The 13,324-nt window shown below is 43.3% G+C and overlaps 1 protein-coding gene across 1 annotated transcript in view; it reads right to left on the bottom strand.

Annotated features, from left to right (window-relative positions):
* UGGT2 (UDP-glucose glycoprotein glucosyltransferase 2) overlaps positions 1-13,324 on the bottom strand; it is a 347,356-nt gene that overhangs the window by 40,178 nt on the left and 293,854 nt on the right. Inside the window, exons 32-35 of the mRNA XM_067536834.1 lie at positions 11,926-12,021; positions 4,455-4,539; positions 3,241-3,423; positions 1,221-1,381 (exon numbers count right to left, since the gene is read on the bottom strand). Coding sequence (XP_067392935.1) covers positions 1,221-1,381; positions 3,241-3,423; positions 4,455-4,539; positions 11,926-12,021 — 525 coding nt within the window. The remainder of the gene's footprint in view (positions 1-1,220; positions 1,382-3,240; positions 3,424-4,454; positions 4,540-11,925; positions 12,022-13,324) is intronic.

Below are 13,324 nucleotides of genomic sequence, written 5' to 3'. Positions count from 1 at the left end.
CTAACACACTAAAAATATACAGTTAAGAATCTGAAAGTATTAAGCTATATAATTGCTAAAAAGTGTATATAGTTATACTACCATCCTAAGTAGCAAAAGATGTACCAATGTAGTGTAAAAGCTCTATGTAGCTGTAAATCAGTACATTTTAATATATCAACCAATGACAATGCACCTTTCTTTAGAAAACAACTGAAGTGCAAATAGAAAAGGTGATTAAAATTGATTATTTAAATCAAGGCCTTCCACTTAATGATTTAAATCACCTTGATTTGACTGGGGATCAAGTGCTTTTTTGGGTGACCGAGCAGCAAAATAGCAGATGAAATTCAATGCTGATAAATGCAAAGCAATACACATTGAAAAACATAATCCCAACTATACAAATAAAATAATGGGATCTAAATTAGCTGTTACGAGTCAAGAAAGAGATGTGGAGGCATTGTGATAGTTCTCTGAAAACATCTGCTCAATGTGGAGTGGCAGTCAAAGAATCTAACAGAATGTTGGGAATCATTAGGAAAGGGATAGAGAAAGTATCATATTGCCTCTTTATAAATCAATGGTACACCCACATCTTGAATACTGCGTGCAGATCTGGTCGCCACACCTCTAAAAAGATATACTGGAATTGGAAAAAGTACAGAAAAGGGCAACAGAAATGAAAGTAAATAGGGAAGTGTCATTTACTCCTTCTCATAACACAAGAAAGAGGGGGTCATCAAATGAAATTAATAGGTAGCAGGTTTAAAACAAACAAAAGGAAGTATTTCTTCACACAATGCACAGTCATCCTGTGGAACTCCTTGCCAGAGTTAAGGCCAAGACTATAATAGGATTCAAAAAAGAACTAGCCAGGATGGGCAGGGATGCAAAACCATGCTCTGAAATGTCCCTAGCCTCTGTTTGCCAGAATCTGGGAAGGGGCAACAGGGGATGGATCACTTGTTGATTACCTGTTCTGTTCATTCGCTCTGAAGCACCTGGAATTGGCCACTGTCGGAAGACAGGATACTGGGCTAGGTGGGCCATTGGTCTGACCCAGCATGGCTGTTCTCATGATTTTAATCAATGTACCTTGCATGGATTTTATGCTTTATTTCCATCTCTCTCAACGTATTTAAGACAATTTGTTATTGTTACTGAATGCCTTATTGACAAAAGACCAAAATTTTAAGCATTTCTACAAACAGTCCAAAAATATGAATGAATGCTCTTACCTTATGTGGTATTTCCGTCTCCCCAAATGTGATGCCCAATACCCTGATTTCCAGAAACGGTACCCATCCATTTCTGTGCGACTGTCACAAAAAGGAGCATATCCATAGGGAGCACCGTTTAGAACTAGATCTCTAAGTTCTTTGAGGTCACTTCTCACAATCTAAATAATAGCAGAAAACAGGATACACTTCTTTTTGTAGTTTAATGTTGTTTTGCCCAGATAGACAGACAGATTCCAAATGCCAACTGTCCTCCCACAGATTTCTGACAGAAATGAGTCTAGAGTAGGTAAATATTCTGTTAGAACATGTTGATCTAGTTATTGCTTGGATAAAATGCATACTTTATTGTTTAGATTGTGGCAGGGTCAGCCTCTGTAGCACTTCTCTGTGGTCTGCCATGGCATTATTCACTCTGCCTAAGTTTCCCTTAGTCTTCAATGGGGAGCAGCCACCTCTAACATGGTCTAGTGCTGAGGTGAGTTAGCCTTCCAGTTAAGTCAGGACAAAGTTCCACATCTTCTGGCATACTTTCTTGTACAGTGCTGACTGTTCAGACTTTCTCCCTGAAGGCCCAATTTCTACTGGAACCACTGAACCTAAGGGTTTCCTAAGTAAGGCTTTTTCCTCCATCCCCCATGCTAGATCCTTATTTGCAATCTATCTCCAGACAATCTGCATGAGAATTGGCCTTCTCTCAGTCTTACCACAGGAATCTCCTCTTTTCCTGTTGCCCTCCCTTGTCGGTGTCAGTTACAGGAGACACCTTCCCTCCTGTAGCTCTCCTTCCCAACTGAACTCTCCATGCCTTTTAGGAAATAACTTGCCTCCCTCCCAGTTGGCTCTGATAACTGACCCCAGCCATCTGATCCCCAGTCAATCAGGATCAGCTGGAGGAGGTGGGAGAGATGAGTGGTCACAGGCAAGACTGAGCCTGACCCCTTTTAAAGAGTCAACCAGCTTAGCATAGCACATTATGGCAAGGCTTCAGCTGGTCATATTTAGGCTTAGAAGGATTTGATTTTTATTGGTAAATGTCAACAATTTCACTATACACACACAAACTGACAAAAAATATTTCCATCTAATAACTGAAATTTACAGATAGGCAGCATAAAAAATGCTACTTGAGAACTTAAGAGTTTGATTTAAAGATATTTAGTTTGTATATTTTGACACGTTATTGACAATTTGTGTTTTTAATGGTTGTAAAAACTTAACTTTGAGTCTCAATGTCTACTGTCATTAAATAATTTTCTGACACCGCCCCATAATTTCCCTCAACTTCAAAACTTTAAATCAATAAAAATTTTTAAAATGCTTAAACGCATAATTTTGCACAATAGTGAAAAACTTAAATTGATAAAATAGGCAACAATGTTTTAAAATAAATGTAGATTAATGTCAAAACTATAAAAAAATAAAAATTGAATTCCGCCAAGCCTAATCATATTTAAAATACTAAAAGAAATAACGAGTAAAAAGTATCATCTTGGATTTGTAGACCAATATTTTTGGATGCCCAACCTGACACACCTTAAAGAGGCATGATTTAAAAAATGATGAGCACATTCCTTCTGAACATCAGTTCCTGTTAGGTTATGGCGCCCAAATCATTATTCACCTTTGCAAATGTAGACCATATAATACCCTTACCTTTCAAAAAGGTTCTGAAGATGCTTTACAAACAGTATCTATTCAGCACCAAAACACTTACGAAAAAGTATCCTGGGATTTTTAGTGACCACATGTGATCAAAACTTCAGCATCACATCCATTTGAGACAGCACAGTGGCCCCCAAATCTATGATGTGATGGTATTACTTCATTAATGAGTAAGAAGGGCTGCATGCTGAATCTTGGACACCACATCATGCAACACCTTCAGTATTGCTTAGTGATGCCTCATCCAATAATTGAGACATGATGAGATCAATATCTGAGACAGGGATGGTAAGGGTTTATATAAATCAATGCAAAACCTTTCTTCCAGATACATTTTTCTAAAATTGTTTCTTACCTGGTCAGCATCAACAAATATTATTTTGTCCACAGCCAATGGAAAAAGAACATCCAGAAAAAGAATTTTGTAACCCCAGATAATTCTTTGCTTTTCAGTCTGTTGATGAAGCCAGCGGGGCCACTTATACTGTACTAGTTCGTACTGGAATCCATATTCTTTAGCCATGTGAGGAATAATCTCCTAAAAATGGAAAAACAAAATTGCATGCAGTGCAATATGCACAGAAGTTAAGTACTAGGTTACACAGCAAAGCGGGCATTATTGGTACCTGAACCTGTAACTCCTAATTCCCATTTCTGTAATTTAACCACTGGTTAATGTGTCTTAATTATATCCATTCTTGTTGTCTCTATCTTATATATGCTTCCCCCCCATTTCATTCCCCGTTTTTTATGTTCCCAAACGTTTGGGTTTTTTTAATCTTTTAGGGTCATGATACACTGATGAACACCACGATTATGCACAGAAATGTTTTATTAATGGAGTCCGATGCAAAATGAAACACTACGACAAGATCCTGTCAGTTAAGCCTTGCAGTTGTCTCTACAAGTGAAACATTTCTGTAAAGGAACATGAGGCTACTCCCTATTTTTCTTGATGGTACTACATTTCTCATATTGCAAATAGGAGCTAAAAAACCTGTCACCAGTTTAAGAAGAGCCCAAACCATATCATGGATTACTAATTTAGACAGATAAGGAAGATAAATCTCCTTAGTTCCATAAGTATGTGACACAAACACTTAAAGGGAAGGGGAGAACACAGAGGAAATTAAGGCGTTCCAAACATGCTGGCTTGTGCCCTGATGCTACTATACTGTAGATTTTTCTATTCTCTCTAAGTGTTACTTAAAAAAAAGAGGTGATACAGTGGGTGCTCTGACAATTTCCACAGTCGTAGTGGTATTCCCAACTATATATATTTTTCTCAAGCTGACAGAATCTGTCAAAATAGAAGAAACTTTTAAAATGCACCCATTCTACTTTGATTTAGAAGAAAAAAAATGACCTTCTATAATGACTGTTTAAAATCTTTAATATTAATGTTTCCATAATGTAATTTTTAAAATTAATCTGGAGATTTTTAAATGTAAAATATCCATTCTAATTATAAAAAAATTAAATTTAATAAAAGTGACACTGCATTGTTATTCATTTTATTACTATGTTATTAACAATACAAGCACAATAAAAGAGGGACATTACACTTACCTTAAATGTAGGAGACAGGTAATTTTTCAGAAACCAAAATTTAACTGGTGTCTTGGTATGATGCAGAACGGAAAGCATCATAACTCTGTGGAAAGAAAAGTCTATAATAAACAAATTAATATAATGATGCAATCACATTTCAACCATAACTTCAGCAAACATTGAGAGTTGTTAAGAGATAATGCCAGGACAAAGAAAGACCCAGCAATGCAGAAAATCAAAAGAAAGAATGGTTACTTACCTTGTAACTGTTGTTCTTTGAGATGTGTTGCTCATGTCCATTCTCAATTAGGTGTGTGTGCACGCCACATGCACTGGTGCCGGAAATTTTTCCCTGCATATTTTCCCGTCCAGCACCCGCTCCCTCTCAGTTCCTTCTTGCCAGACTTCCGACTGAGGGGAAGAAGGGTGGGTGTGGAATGGACATGAGCAACACACCTAGAAAAACAACAGTAACAAGGTAAATAATCGTTCTTTCTTCTTCGAGTGCTTGCTCATGTCCATTCTCAATTAGGTGACTCACCAGTAGCGTCCCTGGACACCTGGGCAGGAGTTCATGACGTGACATTTGCAGCACCACTCCGATGAAGCCAGTATCATCCTCAGCTTGCTGCGTTATGGCATAGTGGGACATGAAGGTATGTACCAATGACCAGGTAGCGACTCTGCATATGTCCTGTATTGGGACATGCACCTGGAAGGCTTCTGATGACACCTGGGTCCTGGTTGAGTGGGCCATTAAAGATGTCTCATAGACTCATAGACTGTAAGGTCAGAAGGGACCATTATGATCATCTAGTCTGACCTCCAGCACAATGCAGGCCACAGAACTTCACCCATCCACTCCTATAATATACCCCTAACCTAAGACTGAGTTATTGAGTTATGTCAGAGGCACGACTCTGGCCTGCTCATAACAAGCCCAGATACAGGCTGTGATCCATTTTGAAATTTGCTGCGATTACACCAGTAGCCCCTTTATCCGATCCGCAATTGCAAGGAAGAGTTGCGTAGAGCGACAGAAGGGCTCTTCTTGCGTCAAGGGTCTGCAGGCGCCTTTCCTCACTGGACTTGTGAGGCTTGGGACAGAAGACCAGTAGGAATATGTCCTGGTTGAGGTGAAAGTGAGAGACCACCTTTGCTAAAAATGCTGGGTGTGGGCATAGTTGAACCTTGTCCTTACAAAAAATAGTGTAAGGGGGCTCTGAGGTCAATCTCCAAAACCCGCTTTGCGGATGTAATAGCAACCAGGAGTGCGACCTTTCACAATAGGTGAATAGGGAAAAACAAGGCTAAGGGCTCAAAGGACGGTCCAGTGAGGACTAGATTCAGATCCCATTGGGGAGAGCAATCTTGTGTCGGTGGGAAGAGCCTCTCTGGGCCCTTAAGGAATCTGGCCATCATCTCGTGTGAAAAAATTGTTCTACCATGTACAAGAGGGTGAAATACTGATGGACCTTAATGGATGAGAAGGCCAACTCCCCTTGCTTCAAGTGGAGCAGGTAGTCCAAGATCATTGGGACGGACGTCTCCATTGGGGAAACACCTTGCTCAGTCAACCAGCAGGTGAAGCGTTTCCATTTGGCCTGGTAAGAGGATCTGGTGGAAGGCTTTCTACTCTCTAGTAGGATCCGTTGGACTTGCTGAGCAGGCTCACTCCTCCCGGTTCATCCACGGAGCATCCATGACGTCAGATGTTGGGAGGCCAGATCCGGATGAAGCAGGCGACCTTGACCCTGGGACAAGAGGTCCGGTCATGACGGGAGCGCCCATTGCTGGGACCCTGCCAGTTCAAGTAGCATCCTGAATCAATGCTGTCGGGGCCATGCTTTGTCCCTCTTCACCTTTAAGAGAACTTTGTGGGTTAATGGTATTGGTGGGAAGGCGTCCATGAGATTCCCTGACCAGGAGAGGAGAAAGGCATCGGTTAGTGAGCTGTCACTGAGCTCTTGGCAAGAACAGAACTGGCTGCATTTCCTGTTGTCTCTGGTGGCACTCGGGGATTGCCCCACCTCTGGAAGATGCAAGAGGCCACCTCTGGGTGGAGGAACCACTTGTGATGAGAGCAAAAAGACCTGTTGAGGTGGTCCGCTAAAGTGTTGTTCATCCCTGGGAGATGCACCGCCTCAAAGTGAATGGTGTGACTGATACAAAAGTCCCATAAATGTACGGCCTTCTGGCACAGGGCCGGGGGACTGTGCCCCGCCCTGTCTGTTCATATACTACACGGAGGCCATGTTGTCCGTGAGTGCCTGCACTACCTTGTTGGAGAGTTGCAGCAGGAAAAACGTGCAGGCTAGATGAATTGCCCTGAGTTCCCTGACATTGATGTGTAATGCCAGTTCCCTTGTAGTCCAGGTGCCGTGGGTTCTGAGGGGACCAAGGTGAGCTCCCCATCCTAAATCTGAGGCATCCCAGATTAGTGAAACTGACAGCTGGGGTGCCTCGAAGGGTATCCCTGAGAGCATCTGATGCGGCCTTGTCCACCGCGCCAGGGAGGTAAGTATTCATGGAGGGACCGTGAGTATTTTGTCCAGGTGATGCCTGGCTGGGGAGTATATTGACATCAGCCACATCTGGAGGGGCCTGAAGTGCAGTCTGGCATGCATGTCATACCACGTAAATGCAGGCCACCATGTGGCCTAGCAGGCTGAGGCATGCCCTTGCCATGGTGATAGGGTAGGCTGAAATTCAGGCTATAATCTCTGACATTGCCAGGAACCTTCCCTCTGGAAGGAATGCTTGGGACCTGATAAGAGTCCAGAACTACCCTGATAAATTCTATCCTTTGCACTGGGACTAACATTGATTTGTGCTCGTTTATTAGTAGACCCAGCACCTGACTAGCATTCTGAATAGTCGTGATCCTAGCCTGGACTTGAGACCTCAATCTGCCCTTGATGAGCCAATTGTCCAGCTAAGGAAAAACCTGTACCCCCTTTGCTGGAGGTGGGCTGCCACAACCGCCCGGCATTTGGTAAAAACCCTTGGTGCAGTTGAGAGGCCAAATGGAAGCACCGTGAATTGATAATAGTAATCTCCTACCACAAACCACAGGAACCTCCTGTGACCTCGGAAGATTGAGATGTGAAAATAGGCATCCTTTAAATTGAGGGCAGTGCTACCAGTCTCCTGGACCTAGCAAAGTAATAATGGTGGCTAGGGAGACCATATGAAACTTTTAACTTCTGAGGTATTTGTTAAGGCATCTTAAGTCCCGGACAGGCCTCAGTCCTCCCTTTGCCTTTGGAAATCAGGAAGTAACAGGAGTAAAAAGCTCTTTCTCTTAAATCTTTGGGGACATCTTCAACTGCACCCACTTCAAAGAGTGCCTTGCACCTCCTGGGCGAAGAGTTGCTCATGAGAAGGGTCCTTGAAAAGGGATGAGGAAGGAGGGTGGGAAGGTGGGAGTGAGGAAAACTGGAAGGTATAACCAGCAGCTACCATGCTGAGTACCCAGCGGTCTGATGTTATGGTAGCCCAGGTTCGGAGGAAGGGGGCTAAACGAGAAGAGAACAGCAGGGAAGTTGGATCCAGGGTTAGAACTGATAGGTCACCCTCGGGCGCACCTTAAAAAGGTCTGCTTTCCGCCTTGATTATGGTGGCTGGAGCCTGGTTGTAGGGCAGTAGATGACAAACGGCCCTGGTGCTTTTTATAACCCTTATTCTTTCTCCTGTATGGGAATGACCTCCAAACCGCTGCTGTTGCTTGAAATGGCTCCTGGATGATGAAGGGGTATATAAGCCCAGAGACCACAGAGTTGCCCTGGAGTCCTTCATGCCATACAGCCTAGAGTCCATCTGTTCAGCAAAGATGGCCGTGCCATCAAAGGGAAGGTCCTGGATTGACTGCTGGACCTCTGATGGAAGGCCCAAGGACTGCAGCCACGGAGCCCTTCTCATTGACACTACCAATGCCATGGTCCTGGCTGCAGTCCACCACATTGGAAGGTGCTTGTAAGGATGCCCTGGCCACCGTTCTCCCCTCTTCCAAGATGGCCTCAAACTCTTGTCTGGAGGGCTGCGACAAAGAGTCCGCAAATTTCTTTAGCGATTGCCAGATATTAAAATGGTATCTGCCCAACAGCAATTGTTCATTAGCTACATGTAGCTGGATGCTCGAAGTGGAATAAATTTTGCACCCAAAGAAGTCCAGCCTTTTTCCCTCTTTATTCTTAGGTGTGGAGATCATTTTACCATGTCTGTCCTTCTCATTGGCAGCTGTGACTACCAGCGATCCCAGGGAGGGGTGGGTGGACAAATATTCAAACCCCTTTGGCAGTATGTAGCACTTCCTTTCCGCCCCTTTTTGATGTGGAGGGCCAGGAGACCAGGGTTTGATACAGTGCTTTGGCAAGTTTTACCACCCCTTCGGGAACAGGGATGACCTTTCTATAGGGGGCTGCTGATGCCAAGATCCCAAACAGCTTGTCCACAAGCTCATACAGTTCCTTTATTTTGAGGCCCAGATTGGATGCCACCCATTTTAAGAGGTCCTAGTGGGACCTAAAGTCATCCAGTGGAGTTGCTGATGAGGGTCCCGCTATTGCCTTGTCCGGCGATGATGAGGAAGAGGCTGGTAGCTGAAGTGGAGCAGGGTCCGCTGTTCTGATTGGGGTGACCCCTCCTGGTCCAATTCCTCATCCAGATGCAGTGCCGTGCTTTGGGGAATAGAGGATCTTGGTACCGAGGTCCCTGCTCCAGAACAGGCCTGTGGGATCCCAGGGGGAAACCCCCACGGGTCCCAGTAAGGCCACGATCTGGGCCACTGTCCTTATGGCCACGCCACCATTGGAGGCATTGTCAGGAAGCCAAGTGTTAGGGCCGGGGCTTGCCTCAATTGCTGAATCACTTCCTCACTCTCCAAGGATGAGGAGCTACTGTCCGAGGGCCAAAGCAGTGCCAATTCCGAATATCTCTTGATGCTGTATGGAGAGTGGTGGCCTTCTGGCACTGGAGATTAGTGTAGAGAACCTGAACGCTGGTCGTGTCAGGACCAGCTCTTGTCCTTGGGTTTTCTATAAGGACTAGGAGAGCAGGGTCGAGGTCCCAGGGATCCGTGCTGGGAGTCCAGTGACCTCTGATGTTCCGAGGCCCGATGTCGCTGCTCTGCCAGTCGGTGCTGGTCATCTGGGAACCAATGGTGGGAAGCCAACCTCTTGCTACCTTGTCACAGAGAGCGGGGTCCTATATCAGGGGACCATCTATGCAATGGCGAATGGCGCCTGGGAGATGGGGACTGCTGTGCAAGCTTGTTTGCTGGTTTGCCCCTTGACAGGCTACCCGTTGGCGCCCGTACCGAGTCCTGGTGTGGCAGTCTGCCGTCCCTTGGCGTTGGTGGCATGGGCATTGCCAGGAAGTCCTTCATTGCCTGGAAGGCTTCCAGAGTCGATAGCACCACCAGCTGACGAGGTCCTTTACTGCTACTCAGAATTGGTGGAGGCCCAGTATGGGGCCGAGGCTCACAACAGCAAGGGACCCTTCTGGGGTGGAGGGGATTGGCGGCTCAACATGGGTCTTACCTGGTCCCCCATACTTTTCTTTGTCTTATCAGCCAGCAAGCACCCTCGCTCGGCGCACATCTTATTTGACTTCTTCATTGGTACTAGGGATGGTGATCGGTGCCAAGAAGACAAAGAAGGTGCTGGAGGGGCACTGCGTGCAGAGGCTATAGTGCTTAGTGCCGACTTGGCTTTGACACCGGTCTGAGCGCCGACTCCATGAGGATGGCCTTAAGCTACACGTCGCAGTCCTTTTTAGACTGTGGATAAAAACCTTTGCAAATCTTGCACTTCTTGCAGACGTGAGCTTCCCCTAGACGCTTCAAGCAACTTTGATGCAGGTTGCTCCTTGACATAGGTTTCTTACACATAGTGCAGGATTTAAACTCCGGGGGACAGGGAATATCCCGACCCTGGGACTCTAATTTTAACAATTATCTATTTACACAAGAACAAGAAGAAAAAAAACACTAAGTTTGAGAAAGCTTGCGAGAGCAAGAGACGATCCAGCACCATCACTGGCAGTAAGTAGGAACTGAGAGGGAGGGGGGGCTGGCAGCACCTATATGCAGGTGCATATGCACGGCACTGCAGGGGGCACTAGAGCTAGCCCTATGAGTCCCATAGGAGAAAAATTTCTGGCACCAGTGCACACACCTAATTGAGAATGGACATGAGCAAGCACTCGAAGAAGAACTGTGGCAGGTTTAAAAAGTAACATTCACAACAGATACAGAAGATTTGCATGGGGGAACAGGTCTGAGATATATGACAGCTGCTAGAGGAGTCTGAAGAAGTTGTATGCATCTCAGTAAGGGCAGACATAAACAGTATAAACTGTTTTCTCTAAATGCTTTGTTTCACCTGCAAAATAAAGAATTTTATTTTAAGGTTGTTTTGGATCACTGTATGTTACTGGTTACAGATTTCTGAAGGGCAGAACGACAGGTGTCTGAACTCAGTAGACGTGCTAGTTAAAAACAGTTGATCCATAAGGTACTGCAGCCCTGGGACTAATCTAGGGGCTTGTACATGCTACCACTTATGTCAGTGTAACTTATGTCGCTCAGGAGTGTTAATAAGCTAAGTAAGTTACACCGTCCTAAGTGCCAGTGTGGACAGTGCTATGTCAGTGGGAGAAACTTTACAGTGTGTTGAGAAACTTCTTCTGCCAACACAGCTACTTCTCATAGAGATGGTTTTATGTCAATGGGAGAGCTTTCTCCCATTAGCCTACAGTGCCTTCAACACAGGCGCTACCGCGGTACAGCTGCGCTGCTGTAGTGCATCTAGTGTAGACTAGCCCTAGGAGTGGGAGAGCTGCAGAATCCCACTTTGAGGGGATGCATTCAGAGAGCCCAGAGAGGGGACAGAGGTACAGCTAACCCTGTAACAGCATGCACAATGGCAATACAGACTTGGTCAATTGTTTTAAAAAAATGTGTGAACAAAAGCTGGCTAATCAGTCTGACACAACACAATATAATGATTCTCTCAAAACAATTATGGTTTATCAAATCATTAACTTGTGGATACTGTAGTATTAATATATATGGGGAATGGGCTATTACATTATTTTATGTAGACTTTAGGCCAAATTCAGCCCTGATCTGAACAGATGCAATTCCAATGCATTACAACTGCGTACATTAGGGCTGATTTTGTCCTCTAGGTGTTCATGCTTATGCCATGCATTGATGCACGGCATTAAAAAAAGATTTTCTTTAAAGAAAAAGATACGATATTCTTGAATATACATACATTGGATCAATTTGATATACAGTCTGATCAATTCAATAGTTGAACCAAAAAAACGTGCTCCTTCCTGTGTATATTTTTTCTATGCCACACTATTATTCCTATTGTTTTGTTAAAAAGAATAGCCAGACTTTCTAAAAATTATATAACTTTTTGATGACCATTTAAAGTATTCCCATTAAATTCCTAGTTTTCCTTTTTGCTTAAATTACCTCAAAAAGCGTTCATATAAATGGCCTGAAGCAACCGAAAAAATATTTAGAACATCATTTTTCTTTTTTTCTTCTGTTTGAATATCTCCTGAAAAACTTAAAAATAAATATCTGTTATAACCAGCGAGAAAGACAAAGAATATAATCCACACAAAGAACTACATTAATAGCAAGATTATAAACTGACAGAATTGTAAATAATGGCTGGTATACAAGCTCAACTCTGCCCCCATCTTTTGCATATGCATTACAATACAGTGTTTAAAATTACATGACCACATACTATTTTTTCACAAGGCCCAGTGAATTTTCTATTCAGTGCACAGTGAAAGAGACAGAGTGAGTGTGAAAGAGTAATATTTATTTTTATAATTATTGTTCAATGAATGGACCATGGCCTCATTCACAAACCATTCTATCCAGTCTCCTGGAAGCTCAAATGTACTCTGAGTTAAATCTTTGAAAATGTGCATGTATTGCCAAATTACAAGTAGAAACTGCATACAGAACATTGCCAAGGATAAAATACAAATGTACAGGAGCCATCTTATTCTCTACACTACCACATCCACCATGTATCAGATACCTGCACTCTAAATGATGAAGACAGGAGTGGGGATGTCCTGTAGGAAGTACAGGCTATGATTATATAATTAGTATTATAACAGATACTAACAAAAGGGTAAAATTAAGGTTAATAGATTCATAGAGTTTAAGACCAGAAGGGACCAACAGATCAAGTCTGACCACCCACATATTACAAGCAGTTATATTTCACCCAGTTACCCACATAATGAGCCCAATAACTTGTGTTTGACTAAAGCATGTATTCCAGAAAGGCATCTAGTCTTAATTTGAATACATCAAGAGATGGGAGAATCTACCACTTCCCTTGTTAGATTGTTACAGGGATTAATCACTCTGTCAAAATTTTCTAATTTGAATTTGTCCACTTTAGCTTCCAGCCATTGGTTCTTGTTATACCTTTTTTCATTAGATTAAAGAGCCCTTTAGTACCCAGTATTTTCTACCTATGAAGATACTTATACACCGTAATCAAATCATCTCTAAATCTTCTTTTTGATAAGCTAAACAGATTGAACTCTGTCTCTCACGAAAAGGCATTTTCTCCAGTGTTCGAATAATTTTTGTGGTTCTTTTCTGCACCGTCTCCAATTTGTGCAGGCCAGATGAAAATGTCTAAATAGGGCTAAACAGGAAAAAAAGACAGTTATGGAAAAAATTCTGTAGAATTTAGATCCACAATGCTCTTTCACCTAAGGAATATGGCAGGGGAAATCCCCATAAAAATTTCCCTCTCAGATTTCTGCTGGGAGGGTCTTAACCCAATGAACACAACAGAGGGACTCCTCAGTTCCAGTTCCCAGCTCCATTCCAG

This window comes from Emydura macquarii, unplaced genomic scaffold, assembly GCF_026122565.2.
Source record: "Emydura macquarii macquarii isolate MOO-44397 ecotype Brisbane River unplaced genomic scaffold, CSIRO-AGI_Emac_v2 contig_3671, whole genome shotgun sequence".
Taxonomy (NCBI): domain Eukaryota; kingdom Metazoa; phylum Chordata; order Testudines; family Chelidae; genus Emydura; species Emydura macquarii.
The sequence above is the reverse complement of the archived record's forward strand: the minus strand, read 5'-3'. Positions and strand labels throughout refer to the sequence as shown.